This window comes from Peromyscus leucopus, chromosome 13 (assembly GCF_004664715.2).
Source record: "Peromyscus leucopus breed LL Stock chromosome 13, UCI_PerLeu_2.1, whole genome shotgun sequence".
NCBI classification, from domain to species: domain Eukaryota; kingdom Metazoa; phylum Chordata; class Mammalia; order Rodentia; family Cricetidae; genus Peromyscus; species Peromyscus leucopus.
Genome location: NC_051074.1, coordinates 55175790 through 55195670, shown reverse-complemented (window position 1 = coordinate 55195670; position 19881 = coordinate 55175790). Strand labels below are relative to the sequence as shown.

General features: G+C 42.0%; 1 protein-coding gene across 5 annotated transcripts in view; it reads right to left on the bottom strand.

Annotated features, from left to right (window-relative positions):
* Window positions 1–19881, bottom strand: part of Satb2 (SATB homeobox 2) — a 177679-nt gene that overhangs the window by 75089 nt on the left and 82709 nt on the right. For all 5 annotated transcript variants that reach the window (XM_028886126.2, XM_028886141.2, XM_028886110.2 and 2 more), the window contains one exon: window positions 13223–13325. In XM_028886126.2, the coding sequence (XP_028741959.1) occupies window positions 13223–13325 (103 nt within the window). The remainder of the gene's footprint in view (window positions 1–13222; window positions 13326–19881) is intronic.

The following is a 19881-nucleotide window of genomic DNA, read 5'->3' as shown; positions in this document are numbered from 1 at the left end:
CATAATCCAAGCTCTTGGAGGTGGGAACAAGGAGTGCAGAAGTTAAGGTCCTGCTCAGCTATACAGTGAAGCCAGCCTGTGTATGGCAAGAGATCCTGTCTCTTAACACCAGAGAGCTCACACTCAAACCTTTGAACTGGAAGGTAGATGAAATGATAAAATCCCACAACTCTACAACCACATTTACAGGACTGGCGAAAAGGTGAAGTGGGTAAAGGTGCCTGTCACCACGCCTGCCAACTTGAGTTCAGTCCTCTGAGTCCACATGGGGGAAGGAGAGGAATGAATGATGAACGCCAGCACACTGTCCTCCAACTTCCACGTGCGCACCCATGCACACAAAGATAAACGTAAACTTTTAAAAGAATAAAATCCATAGAAATGTAATACAAGTACATTTAAATTTCAATTTTCCACATGAAAAACAATGAATCTGCTTTACTTGTCAATATGCTGTATTTGTATCAACCAACAGATGGAAGGAAGCATCCTGTAGTATTCTTTAAAGTACTTGTTCAATGGCTTGGTGTTACCAACAGATGGAAGGAAGCATCCTGTAGTATTCTTTAAAGTACTGTTCAATGGCTTGATGTTTTGTTGTTTTTCTTTTAAATAGAGTAGGAAGGAAATTAAAAATGTCCTAATTCACTAACCATGGTGAGTTACTCTCGCAATCCCAGTCTTCAGGCGGCTGAGGCTGAAGGATGGCCATAGTTGGAAGCCAGCCCTTGAGCGATGTTTCAATGAAAACCTAACACAGCTGCTTTATGAAATGGCCCTGGAACCTGCCCACAGTTACAGCGGGTAAAAAGCAGTGAGCTTGGTAAAAGGCTTTGCAAAGAGAAACCTCCAGAATCTCTGGCCTACAGATTCTTTTTTTAAGCCATTAGGATGCTTATGCAAATGTGAAGAGATTAGCATGAGTGAGTGCTAATGGATTCCTTAATAAGATAACACTCCAGTATTCCCCAGAACCTTGTTTGGAAACCCTGGGTAAAGGAATATAAGGGAACAAACAAACAAACAACAAACAGAATCTCTCAGTGCCTCTTAAAGCCCCCAGAAGCTCTCTGCAAGTGACTCCATAGAGGTGAGACAGACACAGTTTGTCTTGGGCACCCCTGGTAGGAGTACAGCCAACCAAATCAGCAATTGCAAGCTGCAACCAAACCCTGAGTATAAAACAGAGATGATGCAAACTGGACTGCCTTGGCTTCTAAACCTTTACCCAGAGTTCTCTGCTGCATCCCCCCCCCCCCGACCCAAACCCCAGGAGCAATAGTATGGATAATGAATGATCTTGTTAAAATCAGAAGTCAGAAAACTTAAGGTCAAATAGCTATTCAGATACAGAATATATTTAGGAATATTCCAAATAATTAGAGCTATTGGCTCTAGCATAATAGAAGAAACACATCATGTAGACAATAAGAACTAGGTTTTGTTATTGCGCTGGATTTTTTCCCTCCATCTTCTCTGCTTAGCTTGAAGGGAGACACTTATTGCCTGAATGTTTCACAAGTGGTTTTGATGGATTTCTTTTTTTAATTATTAGATACAGCATGTTGGGGTCCGAGGACAATTTGTAGGAGTCAGTTTTCTCCTTCTCTTTTGTGGATCCCGGAGACTAATCTCAGATCATCAGGCTTGGCAACAGGCGCCCTTAACCACTGAGCCATCTTGCTGGTCCCTCAACAGATTTCATTTAAAAACAAGATGTATTAGGCACAGAAATTTCCCTGCCTGGAAAACCAATGCAATTCTCGAAAAGTGTGTTTCTCAGGTACCAGCAAGCCCTGCCATCTACATCATAGCTGAGGCATAATCCAGATCTTAAACCCTATCGTTGTTTAATCCCCACAGCTGTATAACCCAGATGTGAACAGGCCTGACTTACTGAGGAAGCCTAAGCTCAGGAAACCCAAAAGTCAAAAGGTGAGTGAAATTGAAAAGGGGTGTTTCCGGGCTCCTGGTACCTGTGGTCGCTGCTGAAGCTACACATCCCAAGTTGGCACTTACGCATTACTAATTTTAGGGTTAGGATCAGGATGAATCAACTTCCTTCTGCAAATCCTGCTTTTGGCAGTATACACAAGTGTGCTCACAATGCTTGTGACAAGCATTTGCACACGTGACCTGGTGGTTAGGTGAGTTATGTGAGTAGTGGGGGTCCTGCCTGATGTGTTTCTACAATGTGCTGTGCAAAGCCTTTCGCAGTGACACAGACTGAAAAGTTGGTCAATTTAAAAAAATAATAATAAAAAATGGTGAAACCAATAGTTGAATTAGCTGATCACTAATGAATAATTATTCATGTTTTCTTGTTCGTTTCAGTTCAGATGAAAATATTTATTAATCAATTATTATATACCAAGAATTATGCCAGTCCCCTTTCTGGAGCTCATTCCCTATGGTGGGACACCTTGCTCATTCTTGATGTAGCGGGGAGGGGCTTGGTCCTGCCTCAACTGAATGTACCAGGCTCTGCTGACTCCCCATGGGAGCCCCTACCCTTTTGGAGGAGGGGATGGGAGGTAGGTTGGCCAGGGGAAGGCTGGGGGGTGAGTGATGAGAGGGGGATCTGTGGTTGGTATGAAAAATGGACAAAAAATTCTTTAAAAAAGAAGAATTTCTTTAAAAAAAAAAAAAAAAAAAAGAATTATGCCAGTCCTTAAAAACACAATACCAAATAATTTTAACTTAAGAAAAAACTCCGACTGTATTTATTTTTGCTTCTGATAAATTAACCACTTGGTGCATACTTAGGACTTAGAACCTCTGCCTATGACTGAAAGTGTCTTTCTATTTAATACCAGAGGCTCCTTTCAGTGTCTCCCTTGCCAGTTCATTAGTAATCCATCTACTCATTAAAAGCAAAATACATGGTTATAACCCCCTTCTTTGATTTTCTGGCAGCCTGAAGAGCTTTGTCCCAACGTAAATGTCATCAGCTTGGAATCCCACCTGACCAATGAGGAATGTTGAGTGACCCAGGGAGAGAAGAAGCAAGGACCATTGGTAAATTTTGCATATAGAAAGTGTTTAGTTGAAACAGCCAACAATAAGTTAAGTGTGCTGCACACACATGACATGGTAACAAACACCCTGAGGCCCCAGGCAATCACAGTGAATTCACATAAGGCTGAACTTCATGAAGTGGGCAATCAGGCAACAATTTTGGTCCCCCCAAAAATGGCAATTCCATGTGGCTGAATCCAGTATTTATTTTGGCTCCTCTCTCTGAGCTGGGATACACATTAACAACTCTACTGTCCCCCTGAAATCCTTTGCTGTAGTTAGTTCTTTTAAAAATGTAAGCATAACAGAATAAAACAGCATCCCATGGGCCAATACTGAATATGCCCATCAAGGAAGCATTTCTGATTTAGTATCTCTTGGTCAATAACTATAAATAAAAGTCAATTTATTATTGGGAAGCCAGTTTCAGTTAACTCAACACAGACAAACACAAAGAGGCCTCCATCTATCAACTACAAATCCCACACCATGGAAACAAACAGCCAGAGAAAAGGAGTTCGCTAAACATAATTAAAGAAAATATTTAGGGGTCTGAAAGCCCCCAAGGGCAAAGGTGGGTGGGGGTGGGGAGCTAAGTCTCTTGGGACTACCAAGCCTACAGATTTTTTTTTTCCCTCTAAATTTGTTGCAGAGAATTTGTCTCTGAATTGGGAATTTGCCTGCAAAGTCTCTGCCTAAAGCGAGACATTCAGAGCCAACTTGTTAACTCCCAGTAAAATCGGCCGTAAGCCAGGGGTACCAGCCAGCACTGCGATGACACCGGACGCGGCTTTTCTTGGGTGGATTTTCCCCTTATTATCAACTTCCTTTCCCCGCCACATTAAGCTCTATAGAACACGCACATCTACTATGAAGCACTGGAATATGGATGCCTCTGTTTCTTTGGCAGTGAAAGCTCACAGGACCCATTAAGCTCCATGGAAAAAGTGAGCACTGTCCACGTTACTGCCTCACGGTCCCACTTTCTCCCTGGTGACACAATTGTCCCGGCTCCAAGCAGCTTCATAACATCGATCATTTCAAATGTCCTATAAGTGTAGATGAAACTGCTTATATCTACGGATGCCTACATTTTTGCTCTTTATTTTAATCTGGGCTACAATTTTAAAATAAATTCAGCACATGATACAAAAAAAAAACCCACATGCAGAAACTTAACATTATTATTTAGACAGTCTGCCTCTTTCATTTAACACTCTATGAATGTTAATTCTTTAATTCAATCTATTGAGAAAAGTTAATCAAGGAAACAATCATTCCTGATCCACTCTTTTCAAAAGACCAGTCTCCCCGACTATATGAACCATAAATGTTATAGGCCATTACTTTTAGGAAAAATAGTAAACTGGCTGGAAAAAAAAAATTTAAAGTGGTATTTTTCTTTGTGTGAACATTTCCCAATTTATAGTTAATAAAGTTATAATTATTCTTTTCAGTAGAATTGACTATTACTAACTCTTTAGTTCAATAACTAATTAATAGGAAAGGAATGGATTATTTTAATAGAGTATTAGCCTCCTAAGGATAATAGCTATATGAATTAAATGACCAAAATTTTCATCTTTTTTTTTTTTATTCAACTGAGAGGTTAAGGTGAGAAATAAGGCAGGCTACAATATAATCTGCCCAAACAAAACGAAGTGCATCAATTCAGGCAAGTTATTGTACATTCAGTTCTACCTATTAACATGAGGACCTTCTAAGGTACAATGTCTTATATTCGCTAACTAAGGAGAGCACAAAATGGATATGTGCCCATGACCTCCTCCTTCTTTGCCTTCAATGTTTTCTCAAAGACCTTTTTTGCCCCAGAAGGATCAGCCTCAGTCTGGACCTACACTCCAGATAACTCTAGATCAGCTGTTCTCAACCTATGGCTCACGATGCCTTTAAGGTTCACACAAGATATCCTGCAGATCAGACATTTACATTATGATTCATTACAGTTATGAAGTAGCAATGAGATAATTTTATGGTCGGGGGTCACAACAAAATGAGGAACTGTGTTTAAGCATTAGGAAGGTTGAGAACCACTGCTCTAGACTCGTGGGAGTTCCTTTAGGGGTTCAGAAAAACTCAAGTTCTTCCAACAGGCTTGAAGGTCAACATCAGCAGAGACAGTAGTAGCAACTGAAGAACTATTGTCATGAGGCAATCTGCCTTCAGTGCTGAGATCTCACACAGCACCTGGAGGTAAGAGCTTCCAGCACCTGAGGGAAACCAGGCAGCAATCCCGTGGAACAGATCAAGAAACCAATGCGGTCTGATTTTCACATGCTGTTTTCTGATACAACCACACCAGGCCTCAAAGGACCTGAACATTCCCTTGTCTGGATACAAAACCCCCGCGTGTACCCTTTCTAGATAGTGGCTCTGCACTGCCAAGGCTGTATTTAATTCTGATTTTGTTCGGGGCAGGACAAATGGAATTTGGAACTAGGAAAAGTCTCAAACGGCACTGCAAGAGAGACCGCGGACCTGAATGAGGCCTGGTTCACTGTTAACCCTTCTCCAGTCAGTCCAACTCTCCACCACTCTGTCATTGTTCACCACACAGGAGCTCCCCAGCATCTATTGCCGGTGTCCTCACTCCACCGTAGCTACGGACTCACAGGCATGATCCCCACCCACCACACTGCCAGAGCATCTCATTCTCAGCTCCCTCCGTCACTAGCCCCCTTTCCCACCACCCCAGGCACCTGCTGGCGTTTCCCCCCAGGCTCCAAAGCATATGCCCACACATCTCTCAAGGGAAACTGTCATGTGAGCATCAGGTCCTCCCTCTCACTGGCCGGCCCTCCTTCTTCTAGGTATCCATCGTGCTTTAAAGTGCCCCCTTGACTCAAATTTGCCACCTTGGCTTCTTTGCCCCTCTCTTCCTTCTTAGGTACAGGCCTTCCTTCCTAGTCTCACGCTGCTGCAAAGTAACTCCCTTGGGTCAATGCTGCCTTCCACTGGCCACTCCTGCCATTCATCCCCCTAAGTCTCGTCTATTCATAACTCCTGGCTTTTTTCCTCCCATAGACTCCAGGTCTCTTTTTCACAACTGTTCTTTAAAGAACACTCCTTTGAATTCAAGAGTGTCCCGGAACTTTGTAGGCAACTCCTGTTCCCCTTGGTTGCCAAGAGGCTGAAGGTAAGCCCCTATTGCTGAAGACACCACGCACTTCGGACAGAAAACCCGAAGTACCTGAGCTGGATTTGACCTGAAAGCCTTTCTCTGAGAACTAGGCTTTCATGGTACCACAAGGTGCCACGCAAGCTTCCGAGGCAGGGAAGCAACCAAGAGTCCTACCAATGAACCACAACAATGACCAGGAAGGTTCCACAAGGTGCCATGCAGGCTTCTGAGGTAGGGAAGCAAACAATAGTCCTACCCAGCTGTGATGCCTATGGACCACAACAATGACCAGGATGCACATTAACCTTCCAGGTAAATCACTGTCATGCATATCTTGGTCGTAACCAACAGCTAGCTCTCTAATTGGACTTAAGGTCTGCTCAACAAGCAGGAAATGATGTCTGGGACTGGAAACCTGGCCAGCTACCTGGGGTTAGTGAAGTCATAGATGGAGAAGCTATACCTGCTACTTTACTAAACCAGCATAATTCCTATCACATTTATCCTGGTACCCACAGACAGTGTAGCTCTCAGACCTCATCAAAGAAACTTTGCAACAGACAGATACCACTGTAGAAAACCAAGAACTGACCAGAGAACAAGGTACCATGTGGTGTAGCTCCAACTGATACATCTAACAACACAACTCCTGCACCCAAGGCTCAAGGAACATCAAGAAAGAGGCCGGGAAAGATTGTAAGAACCGGTGGAATGAGAAATCTGATGTAAAATTGTGTCTACTGAAAATGTCAGGGAAGCTGTTCCCCATGAAGTCTTCCCATCATGGCTGCCTTAACAGCAGCTGAACACAGACAACATCAACAGACAAACTGATGTGGAAGGGGGACGCTCCTGGTGCCCCGACTCTAGATGAAGAACTACAGGCAGTTAAGAGAGAAGAATGCTGAGAACAGAAGAAGTAGTATTCTCTAGGGAAGAGCCCCAAGGTTGATCATCAACGACCAATGGTCAGTTCTGAAACCATATACATACAAGTGACATTATATAGACTGAGCATGGGTGGTGTATGCATGTGAGTGCATATGTGTGTGCATATAAAATAAAAAAAAAAAGGAAAAGAAAAAGAAGCCATGCATTTGAGAAAGAATAAGAATGGGTTCATGGCCGGGGATGGGGGAGTTGGAGAAAGGAAAGGGAAGGGGGAAATGTAATTCTATTTTTATAATTAAAAAATTAAAATATTACTAAAGAAAGAAAAGAAGAAGAGCAAGAAGAAGAACCAGAAGAATGTTCCCTTGGTTCCACTTGAGCTACCTAGTTCAAAAAGTGTCTCCACTAGTTATTCTCTAGCTCTGATGTTAGGTCACTGCCCCTCATCTTGAATGGCTCACCGACATTTCTATACACTTACCTAATTCTTATCAACATAGTACGTGTTCACTAAATATTTGCTTAAGCACATTGTTTATCTAGTTTTGACTGCAATTCTTTGTTTCTTTTAAAAAGTCTTTCCTTTGGGCATGGAAGGCCTATGTAATGCTCCCTTCATGTTCCCACCATTAGAATTCTTCCAGGTTTGTAAAAAGAGATGCTCAAACTTACTTTCAAACAATAGACTATATGCCACACTATTAACTGCTTTGTATGTGTTATAGTCCTTTAGAAACTGGGAACTTAGGCTTCTTTCAGATTGTAACTATTCAGCATAGATGGATGATGGATGGAAAGATAATGGATAGATAGAAAATTGATAGCTAAAGAAACGGAAACCTATCTTTTCTTTAAAAAAAAAATACACTTTAAACTGATTTAAATAGCAGATAAGTTTCTTTTACTCTATCAATTATGTTATTAAGAACAATTATTTATAGTTCTTTAAACACTTATGAATAAATACATCCAAGCCAAAAAATAAGCAGCTACGAGCATAGCTAAAATGAGCCTCAGGAGATCCAAGGAAGGAATTAACTCATGTGGGTCAAGCATCCATTCTCTGCTGGCTGACACCACCAATACACTTCTAATTGGACTGCTGGGTGACTAAGAAATACACAGAAGTGACAGCCACAGCGAAAACGCACAAGGCTCTTCTTCCCAAAGCCCCCAAACCAGCACGCTGGAAATGGTTCGTTGTGGAAGTGCTATATCTATTCTCATGAAACCAGTATTTATATAAAATTCAAGGGACTTGAAGTTGGCATTACTTTCAAAAGGCATAATATTGGCTCCCTTGTAAGCCACCTTCACTTAGACCCGGAGGTGAAAGCCAATTCCTTTCCTAACTCAGAAGAATCAGGTAGACAAAAGTAAACTGCTTTCACCTCATCAGAGCTAAGCAGCAACAGAGGAAAGAGGACGGAGAGTTGATTAAAGGCATTGTCCTGGCCACCGACACCACCGTGGCGAAGCAAGGGCTGCCTGAAAGAGGCAGGTCAGGAGACACTGATTCTCCATTCAGCTCTGAGGCACCACTCTGTAAATGACACAATCATTTGGGGGGACAAGAGGTGCTTTAAATGTGGTAACATTATATCATTTCAGCTATAATGATCATAATTACTTATTTCTTTTAATCACAACCCACTTAACCACTTTAGTACAGAGGACTGGTTCAAGGAGTTTAATTTTCATTCAACATCTAATCTTTGTGTTTACTGAAACCCTTCATGAGCTTTGTTTACTATCTGCTTGCTGGCCTGGACGTTTGATCTTGCAAGAGTAGATTAGACAGGGTCAGATAAAATACTGATTACTAGAATAAACCAGACTCAAGGAAGTTAACACTGGTTTTAAAACTCCTCTTTTCTCCCAGCTTTGCAATATTTTTCAAAATAGGCTCAAATAAACAAATAAAATTAAGAAAACTAGCAATCAGAGTGTTTTGAGCAATGATTAAGAAGAGGAAAGTGATGGGGATGATTTTTAGCCCTAACCAAAATACACGGTTTGGTTAGGTCTATTCATTCTGGTGGTATTATTCTATGACATAAATAATTTTGTAATAGCCACCAGTATTTGTATGAACTTTGAATGACCCTTCAATTCTTGAGACATATTAAATACTTTGAGATGAATCCCAGGAAAGATAATGCATTTTGCTTTTAGTAAAAATATTTTAGATATAGTTATTTGAATTTATCCATCAAGGATCCAATCAAAACTGATGTGAATGCCTTTATCATCATTTCCTCGTTGTTCCTGTGAATCCTGTGAATGCATGAGAATGGAACGGGTGGGCTGGCGAGATGGCTCACCATTAAAGGCTAGACTAACAACCAAAACTGTAAGAGAATGGAATTGGCGGTGGTGCTGCAAACACAATTGCACTCGGTTTCCTGACAATTATGGAGTAAGTTCATATCTGGAGTTCTTACAAAAATAACAGTTAAATTAAAGGATCATTATTTTACAAAACAACTATGGGGTAATATCCATGGAATAAAGCTCCAAACCTTGACAATGATTATACGGCAGCATGAATGTGTCTGGTAGCTATGGGTTACTTCTGCCCATTGCTAATAAAGAAAAAAAAACTAGACACTGAATGGCTGTTCTCTTTCCTTTTGGGTAAAAGTACAATGTGTTCCTTCCACAGAGGAGTTGAGCGCTCTGGCAAATCTAGCCCAGATGCAACGGACAGGGTGAGCCGAACGGCAAGTTCTCAAAAGAGGTGCAGAGCAACCTAACATGCCACCCGCCACCCTGTGTTCCTCAGGAGCAGAAAATCCTGGGACAAGGTTCATGGTAGGACCTTGAAACCAGAGTACACAAACTGTTTCTCCCTCTCTCCTGAAGGAATGGTAATGTTAACTCAAATATGTCTCTGCCAACCTTGATTGTCTTTGAAATTAAAGGAAAAAGGTAAACAGAGCAAGGTCTACTGTGATCACTGGGGAAAATAAAGTCAACATCCTAAGCCAAACCAATTTAGGACTTTTTAAAGAGTAAGTGTAAATAGTTTAGATATAACAACAACAAATTCAAAAAATGGACATTAAAATGTTTACTTCAAAATTTAGACAATTCCATTTGTGTATAGTTTTTACATCTGTTTTTAATGATATCAAATTATTGATTGTTCATTTTTCTCATATTTATTTAAGCATTAACTATAGAATTTGCAATCTGATCTTTTTTTTTTAAATCCTTCCAGTAGACTCTTATTTTTGCTAGGTTTGAGTCCTATTTTACTTTGATCTTTAGAGTATATAATTATTTTTCTGTTTATTTATTTCTATGAGAATAGAAAAAAAGAATTGACCTAGGAGATCTAGATGTGGCAATTTGTAACAGAATCACATAGCTTATGTTTAGGAAATCATGGTTTTGATTAAGAAGCAACCATTTAGTTCCCACTGTTTTATTAAAACAGACATTAGCAGATAATAGGAAACATATTTAACTATGTAGCCTGCATTTTGTTTAGGACATCAGTAAGCTAGCTGCAGACTTCCTTCTGTAGCTAGCATAAGCCATGGTATATGCACACTGGTAACTCGGTGAGAATGGGAAGCGGACGGCAGGGAGGAACAGACCTCTCAGACTTCGGCCTTCTTAGGAGGAAGCCGAAGGTACCAGTCTGCTCTGGCTACTACTGAGTTCCAGATTTGCACATCATTACTTCTGTTCATTTTGAAAAGGGATGGTCACAAGAAGACCTTAGAAACCAAACTATGAGTCTTCCTTGAGAAATGGATCAAGACAGGAAGTCCCTGCACATCCATTCTTAGCATGAGAAGATGTAGGCCCAACACTTCCTGCTTCCTGAGGGTAGAAAGTTAATAAGAAATGCACTTCTCCAGCATGTGTTTTCTGTAACCATCATACCTGTCATGTGCTCATTGTTTTCTTCCCACTCCCTGGGCTGATGAATCAACACCACTTGAACTGTTTTATGGCAGCTTATATTTACTTCACACATACCTTAACCTTCCCTTTTCTCCTCCTACACACACACACAGAGACCCACACTTTTCAAAAGCAATGACTAGCATTTTGAACAACATGTGTACACAGTGTCTCACAGTCTCTTCAGGTGTGGATCCTTGACCTACTGAATGAAATCAAGGCCTAAGACTGCTTTTATGGCACTTAAAGATTTAACTGTGCATTTACTATCTTGGAAAAAAAAAAAACAGAGCTTAAAGAATTGAATGTCTAAAAGAGGAGATAACATGAGTGTTTATGCATACACACACACAGACAGAGAGAGAGAGAGAGAGAGAGAGAGAGAGAGAGAGAGAGAGAGAGAAGTGGTGACTGTGAAATCATTGGATTGAAGAGTTCCCAGGCTTTCAGACGCTGGAATTACAGTCTAACACATAAAAGAACACACTCTCTTTCTTTCACTTATAACAGCAGGTAAATGTGATCTAACAAACGACCTTGAAGCTGAGTGATTCTTTTGATTTTTAGTCAAAGACGATATGTTCAAGCACTTTAACAATCCAGTTTTAAAAGAAAAACTTGGAGGCGACACTTACAGGAAAGAAACCCTTCTGAACCACACAATGACACCTTGGGATGAGGAGTTGTCAGCTTCTCCGACACAGAAGTATTAATATTTAAAGACAAATACCCAAAACAGAATCTAAAGGACTCAGAGAATTTGCGCTTATGTTGAAAAGAAAATGATCTCAATTCAGTATGCAGTACACTTGACCTCTGGATAGCTCAACATGTTTGCTTCCCTTTAAATCATGTATTTACCATGAAATGCTCTCCCTTTTTCTCGATCTGAATTGTGTGGCTGATGCATCCGAAAGCTTGTTTGCTCAAGGGCGATCTTGTAAACAAGCTCTCCGACACTCAACAGCCAGAAGTATTGCTTCGATACACAGCACACCCTGTCTCCCTGAGGAAGGCTGCAGGTGACAAAACTCAGTTCATCTTTCACGTCCAGCCACCCACCAGACCATCAGGTGGCCCTCGACTGGGGGCCCTGAGCTGACAGCGAGACTGTATCAGTGAACACCTCCAGTGGCCCAGCCCTGCAAACCAAGGCTGGGATGGCCCTCAAACATCACCATCGCAGAAATGACCCCAAATCTCAAAGACTAGTGGCATGTACTTCCGTGGGAAAGAATCAAAGGATTTCTACCTTAACATGCTTGCAATGGTAAAGTAACACTGATATTTAAAAGGCTAGGTGGTCTGGATAGCATGGTATTTATTATGTAAAAGAGTTGTGTTTTCAAGGCTACATATAATTTCTTATCAATTTCTGATATTACTTCTAGTCCTACCACTACTATTAATTATTATTGTTGTTCTCGTTATTGTATCATAGCAATTAGTTATTCAGAATTAATTTATCAATGTTATCTTATTTAGTCCTCACAAGTACTAAAGGATCTAGATACTTTCATCTCTAATCTTTAGATGAAGACATTGAATCTTGCTGAGATTAAATAATTTGACCAAGTTTACAAACTTAGCAAATTAAAGACCCGGATATGAGTCAAAATAGGCCAGACCATAGAAATCTTGCTTTACACTTCTCCGAGGTTTGTCTCTAAATGAACACACTGAAACCCAATTTCTAACCAAAGCTTTCTTGTTGCTTTGGCAGTCATTCCATTTGTTAATTCAGAGTCAAATCATAAGTGTTATGTAACTTGGAATAAAACTCCTAAAGTTCCATCCTAATGGATTTTGGCCTTTACAGGGATCACTGGTGAAAACCACAAAGCTGATCAATCATGCTAAGAATTTCTCTTATAGTCCTAATACTATCTTACTTTTTTTTTTTAATATTTTTTTTGTAATGTGTAGCCCAGGCTGGCCTCGAACTCGTGATCCTCCTGCCTCCACCTCCTTCAGCAAATCCTACCAGCATGCGCCGCCGCCGCCACCACCACCAGCTAATACTATCTTACTTTTAAGGGTTAAATTTTATGACAGAAATGTTAAGGATCTTACCTTCATAAATACAAATATATATATGTGTCTGTGTGTGTGTATGTGCATGTGTGTGTATGTATGTATATACACACATATATATGCATATAGTATAAATAGCTACAATTAAACATCTATGTCAAAGAACTAACAACTCTGAGAACCTACAAATAGGCTTTAAAAACAAAAAACTGAGATTACCTTTAATCTTCTTATACTTTTTATACCATCTCCCGAACTCCTGGCACTTGGTTGCTGACACATTGGCATAGTATGTGCTATTTACAATGGATGAAATCATACTCTGAAAAGAAGAGGAAAATCAGTTAGTTTTCATAGGCATGAATATCCTTTTTTTTTTTTTTAAGGCAAGAAGGGACACATCACAGCCCATACCAGTTTTCTTTGTCTTTTCAACTTAAAGCTTTGACTCCTCTGCGGACTAAATTCTTTGATAATAGCCAGGATGGCCTGAGCTCACTGTCCCTTAAGTATACGTTCATAAGGCCAATGCTTTCTAGAACAAAAGCCAACCCTAGAGTGCTGTCAAAGATGGAGGAAGGAGGACGTGAGGATTAAACGCAGAGGGAGGGACGGAGGGCTGGGGCTGCTGAGCAGAGCACAAGGTGACATCAGATGCTCCAGCACCCTCAATCCAGATAATGCTTTTCAGATGTCTGTTCCTCTTCCAACTGCAACAAGCTTACACAGCCAAGAATCTGAGAACATCCGTGCTACACACTGCAGAACAACGTTTAGGGAAATAAGTTAAATTAATATAATTTATAGAAACGTGTGATTATCACTTGTGTGAAAATTCACCAAATGAAAAACTTGACAGTGCTATTTTCGAGCAGGGGAAACCGAACCTAACACTTCTCCTGTGTTTCAACCAAAAATGAATTAGAGCTAAAGCTTTCTGAGCGCTCGCATTCCTGCTCTTCCTCCCCTCTAGCCCCAGAGTTGTTTGTCCCTGGGGTGAGAAAAAAGGCCAGGGAGCCTGGCCTGTGGCAGCACGGGGGCTTTTACATTTTAATCGCACACCTTGATCTGAATGTCCTACGGAGAGACACCTCCTGATGGTATGGGCTGTGTGGGCCAAAACTCCTGGCAGACGCCCACTCATACCTGAAGCGACTGTGGCATTACATATGTCCACATAGATTCGACTTCTGGAAACGCTGTGTGACAGCAAATGAGCATGGCCACTCAAGTGACTCTAATGACCTGCATGAGGTCTGAGGTCGTGCCTTTAAGTCTCATCTGTCTCAGAAAAAAAAAAAAAAAAAAAGCCATCCCCAGACATGGAAGAGATCAGGAAATCTTCGAACTTCTAATAGCATTTCTATGCAGTGGGAGAGATAAAGAGGATGACAGCGAATCAAAGTGAGGTACTTCCCGGGAGACCTAAGCAGACCTAACCTCCAGCAGACAGACCCGCGCGGAAAACACCAGAATCGCTTTCTTTTTCCATCACTACGTACGCAGACGTGGAGGAAGGAGCCTCTCATTCAATCCACAGAAACCTCTTTGGCCTTTTCTACACGGCAGATGGCTAGCCTCCCCCAGCTGATCTCCAAAGGAAGAGGGTGGGGAGAGCAGCGCTACACGGAGTCTGCTCGCAGCACGCAGCAGGGAGAAGGCAGAAGCCCACCAGCACACCAGGGTCTGAAAGACAGGCTGCCTTGCCCGCTGCCCTGGAGAATCCACCTCAGGAAGGCCTGCTCTGTAACCAAATAAAGCTGTGCGGTACTAGGCTGCGCTAGCTCCCTCTCTGGACCGGGACCCACTTGCTCTTCCTAGACAGTGGGACCTTGAGGAAAGTGACTAGCTTCTATCTCCGGCACTTTTTTTCTCCTCCCTTCTTCGTGCCTCACGTAGTTCTGATGTGGGATATCTGAGTCATAGAAATTTTAACACATGAAGGGACAGGGATGAAATTCTGAAATGCCAAACTGAAATGTCATAATAATAGAAACTCTAACAGGAAGGCTACCTAATAAAAGCTGCCTGCCACAGCCCCCCGGGTGTGAACTGGCATGGCAAGCAGGCTGGCAGGCTTTCTCTCGTTATGAATGTTGTCCTCTGCGAAGGCACAGGAGAGTCCTCAGGCTCCTTCTCACAAGCTAGTCTAGGGAGCAAGTGGCCAAGGACTTCCGAGATGTCCTTTCTCTCCTGGTCTAGGTGAGGCTGCAGCACACATCTCTCTGATCCCAGACATTCCCCGTCTCCCTCACTCTCTGGCCTTTCTCTGGACCCTGCTCCAGCTACTCTGGTGCTACACCAGGCTGGGGGGGGGGCGCTCTGCGGGGGAGCCAGGAAAGAGGTGTTCTCTCCTGGCTCTATCACCAGAGACCAAAACTCCTTCAAAAAGCAGGAGGCTGGGCACCTGCCTCAGCCTCTCTTCCCCAGGTGATTATAAATAAGCATCTCTGCTGCTACCAAACACAGAATAGATTTCAATCATGAACTAAGCCAAGAGTTAGGTAGCAAAAAATTGACAATTCCTGGCTAATGGAACTTTGAAATACCAGAATAACTTCATTGAGTTTGTGGCACCATTATTCATACTAACTCTCTGCATAATGTACACTTAGCAGTTTTATAGGTAACTTGTTACACACCATCATGAGAACTGGAAAACACTGGTACATTTGGGAAACAGTGTACAGCAGAGGACATGGTGCATGGGATTACCCCATTTCCAACACGAGCATCTTCTAAATCCAAACAATCATATTCTTATGCTTTGAGGCTGAATCACAAGATCCTGAAGAAGTGCCCTGGCCATGTAGTGTAAGATCATCCCACTACTGGCGGTATCAACCAGTATTTTAGAAATTCCAAACTCAGCTAGTGATGCACAAAGCTGTGAGGGGTTAACACAGGTCCAGTGCATGCAACTTCTACTCTGTGAAAACCAGTATTTTAGGATGTGCGCCCCAAGCCTCACTCTGAGGTCATTTTAAGCAGTCTAACATCACAGACACGGGGTCTGTCTTCTAATCAGTTACCACCTTTTATCTCCTTGTGATACTGGGGATCCAACTCGGAGCTTTGCATACCAGACAAGAGGTCTACCACCAAACTATTGATATTCCCACGGCCTGTCTATAGCATCTTCAGCTAGATGAGGCAGAATGGCAGAATGGGATAAATACTGATCAAAATCTTTCCCACCTTCCGACCTGACAGTGCACATCTCTTCCTCCTGCTTTCTAAACTTATGTGTGATTTTACAATTCATCATCCTTTCTGTTCCCTACTCAGTCCAGGACAAACCACAGCTGGAGTCTTCAGATCCCCGTATCTTTTTGGCAAATGGGGAAGAGCTCGATCAACTTCTTCAGTCCAGGATGCACGTGACATTAGATTAGCCATGCTACTGTAAAGCAGCATGGGTAAAAATAACCTGGGAGATATGTGTACTGATATTTCTAACACTGAAAATGAACTGCTTTCTTGGGGCTGATATGAAAGTGGCTTTGCATTTACAAAGCATACCCGACATGTCTCTGTTGTGGGTTATGAGCAAAGTGAGAGCAGAGGGCCTTTATAATAGACACCTGAAGCCGCCCTATGCACATTCTACTTCAACATAGCCTATGGCTTTCCACACAGCCTATGGTTTATATACTACATAAATGGTGATTACAGGTAGAGCTATTTTATGAGTAGCGCTATGTATTATAACAAATCAGAAGGTTTAAAATACCTTTCCAAGGCAGAAACACTTGAAAAATTTCAGAATTCTTTATGATGGACTGTGAAATTTTAAATATAAAGATTCATATGTGCTATTTTGTAGTCAACTTAGCCTTACACAACACATGGTTTGCTACTTGTATTTGGAAGTAGTTTTTTTAATGAGAAAGAGAGAGAGAGAGAGGGAGAGGGAGAGGGAGAGAGAGAGAGAGGGAGGGAGGAAGGGAGGGAGGGAGGAAGGGAAGGAGGGAGGGAGGGAGGGAGGGAGGAAGGGAGGGAGAGAGATGCATGCTGGGAACATTGGGATGACAGATGTGTGCTGTCATGCCTGACTTTACATGGGTTTTTGGGGAAGGAAACCTCATACTTGTATGGCAGGTACTTTTATACCCTGAGATATTTTCCCAGCCCTGAATTCTTTCCTTAAAATAAGATACTATTTGCCGGGCATAGTAACACACACATTCAATTTAATCCCTGAGGAGGCAGGCAAGTCTCTGTGAGTTTAAGGCCAGCCTGGTCTGCATAAGCAAGTTTCAGGAGAGCCAGGGCTACACAGTGAGACCCTGTCTCAAAAACATTAAAAATAAATAAATAAGGTACTTGGAGACTCTAAATACATTTGAATTGTTTTAGTTCCTCCAAAGTCAACTAGCTGATTTGAGATTACTCTAATCCAAAGTGCATGAGAACAGGATACAGTCAATACAGTGATGTGCTGTGGAGGGAGCTTTACTCAGTGAAGGACCATATTGGAGCAGCAAGCGTCTATCCCCCAGTGACATGTCTGTGTAACAGAATGGGTTGTTTCTATGTGTCTGCAGTCATCCAGGGGTAAATTAACCTACCACACTGCCAGTCACAGAAAACTATGGCACCAACAACTATATACTAGTATACAATATTGGCAACGATCACAAACAATTCTGTTAGTGGTTTATGTAAACACTATACTGTTCTCTGCTGATACAGAAATTGGCTGAGAACTCATACACCGTGCTACATCAGTGGGACCTTTGTACACCTCTCACATCTGGCACCCCTGGATTGCACCAGAAGGCCACACTGAACGGCTGACCTCCCCATCGAGATTTTTGTGAGCACTCTCTGTGTGTTCACATGATGATGAAACCATCAGAACTCATTTCTCAAGATGGATCTCCATTGTAAAGTGACATATGACCAGCTAGGACTTATTTTAGCTACACTGCCATGTCTAAAAATAAGTCTGCTTTTAGGTTCCCGAGATAAATTTTAAATGCACTTGTTTTTCTTTTCTTTTAAACTAGCCCAAGCGACAGATGTCACACCTGATTATAAGTATGGGTTAATTTCTAAACTGAGGGCTTAGAGACTCAAAATGAGGAAGCTCACTAGCCAAAGTTAGATGTCCTGGGAAGTGCTACAGAGAAACTCCACTGCTGGCCTGCTTGATCTCCTGCTCACACGGACCCCGCCCCCCTGCCCTCCCATATATACTCTCTGCTTTACTTAGATTTTTAATCACATTTGCATTTCTTTATTTAGCTCGTGTGGAGGCATGTGCAATAGTGAGCATGTGGAGGTCAGAGGACCACTTCCGGGATCCAGTTCTTTCCTTCCATCATGTGGGCTTGCAGGCTTGGTGGAAGGCACCTCGCCACCTCCCATCCTTTCTTAAAGGAGAAGCTGACTAAGGAGAAGAAGGAACCATTTCCTCCCTGTCACTTCCATCAGCTAACACAGCTCAATACTAACTCTTCAGCTGCTTTTCAGATGAAATAAGAAACAAGGTAACAAACAAACAAACAAAATTAAAGCCTAAGTGGAGGTAGGGGTGATGGTGCACATATGTAATCCCAGCATAGGAAATGGGAATAAAGAAGATTGGGAAGTAAAGACTGCTCTGTTACAGAGCGTTTGAGGACAGCCTGAGCTACTTGAACTGTGTGTACAGGGGGGGTAAAAAAGATAGGTATAGTATACATGCCTGTAATCCCAGCACTTAGAACTCTGTGAGTTCAAGGCTAGCCTGATCTATATATATAGCAAATCCCATACCAGTTGAGACAAAGCTACATACAAAGTGAGACCCTGTCTCCAAAACAAAATGAACATATAAGCAGTAACTTGTAGTCCCTCATGAGTCAGTCAAGGAATTTAGAACTCCAGAAAAGGAAGAAACCTAAAGGCATTCTAAAAGTTAATAGGAGCCTGGTGTGTGGCACCCTTCTCGAATCCCAGCACTCAGAAGGGGAAGGCCACACATTCCAGGGCAGCCAGGGTTACACGGCGAGATCTTGTCTCAAAACAAAAGCCAAATAACAACGAGAAGTAAGAAAAAGTGAACACCTCCCCTCGCGTCATGATTTGTACAATATATATGCAGAAAGACAGAGTCCGGAGTGCTTCCCTTTCCTCTGAAGTGAAAGATGAAATGATCGGATAACCTTCACCACGTTCCTGCTGGCATGGTGGGGTTGATTTGTGTGAATAGCAATGTGATTCTGAGAGTGGCTGAGATGCAGACACATAACACAGCTGCTCTGAAAGAACATTTGAAACCCAGTGAATGGTAGATGCTCTGCTAGTGAGACTAGCCCGTCGGAAGAGGACAGTGTCTCCTGGCTTCCCTATGTAAACTGCAAGTGGAAGTGGCAGCCAGAGAGTGACATGCACACTCTTCGCTCACTTTCAGCCTTCTCAAGCTGTTTTGTGGTCTTCTAGGAACACAAGGTTATAATGATACTTGGAGGATGGTAAAGGGAAAAGATTGTTTTGGAGGCATTCTCTTGTCCTATAAAATTCATCCAGTGTCATCTGGTGGCCATCTACTATCTCTTCTTAGATCCACCTGTATGAGGACGGAGACTACACAAACTCACTGAGAGAAAAGAGAAGTTACCTGTGCCTGATGAGAGAGAAGAGTGGAGAATTATTACTCAAGAGGTCACAGACACTGGAGTGACAGATAAATGGGTGATGGTCACACAGCATTGAGAATGGACTCAATACTATTTCCCTACAGACTTTAAAAAGTCTAAAGACTAACCTTCTTTCCAATATTTTACTACAAAAGAAAAAAAAAACAACTAAACTTCTATCAAGACACTGAGAACACTGGGAAGGTGCGTGGCTTTGAAAATTATGTGTCTTCCCTTTGGACTTTAGCTCAC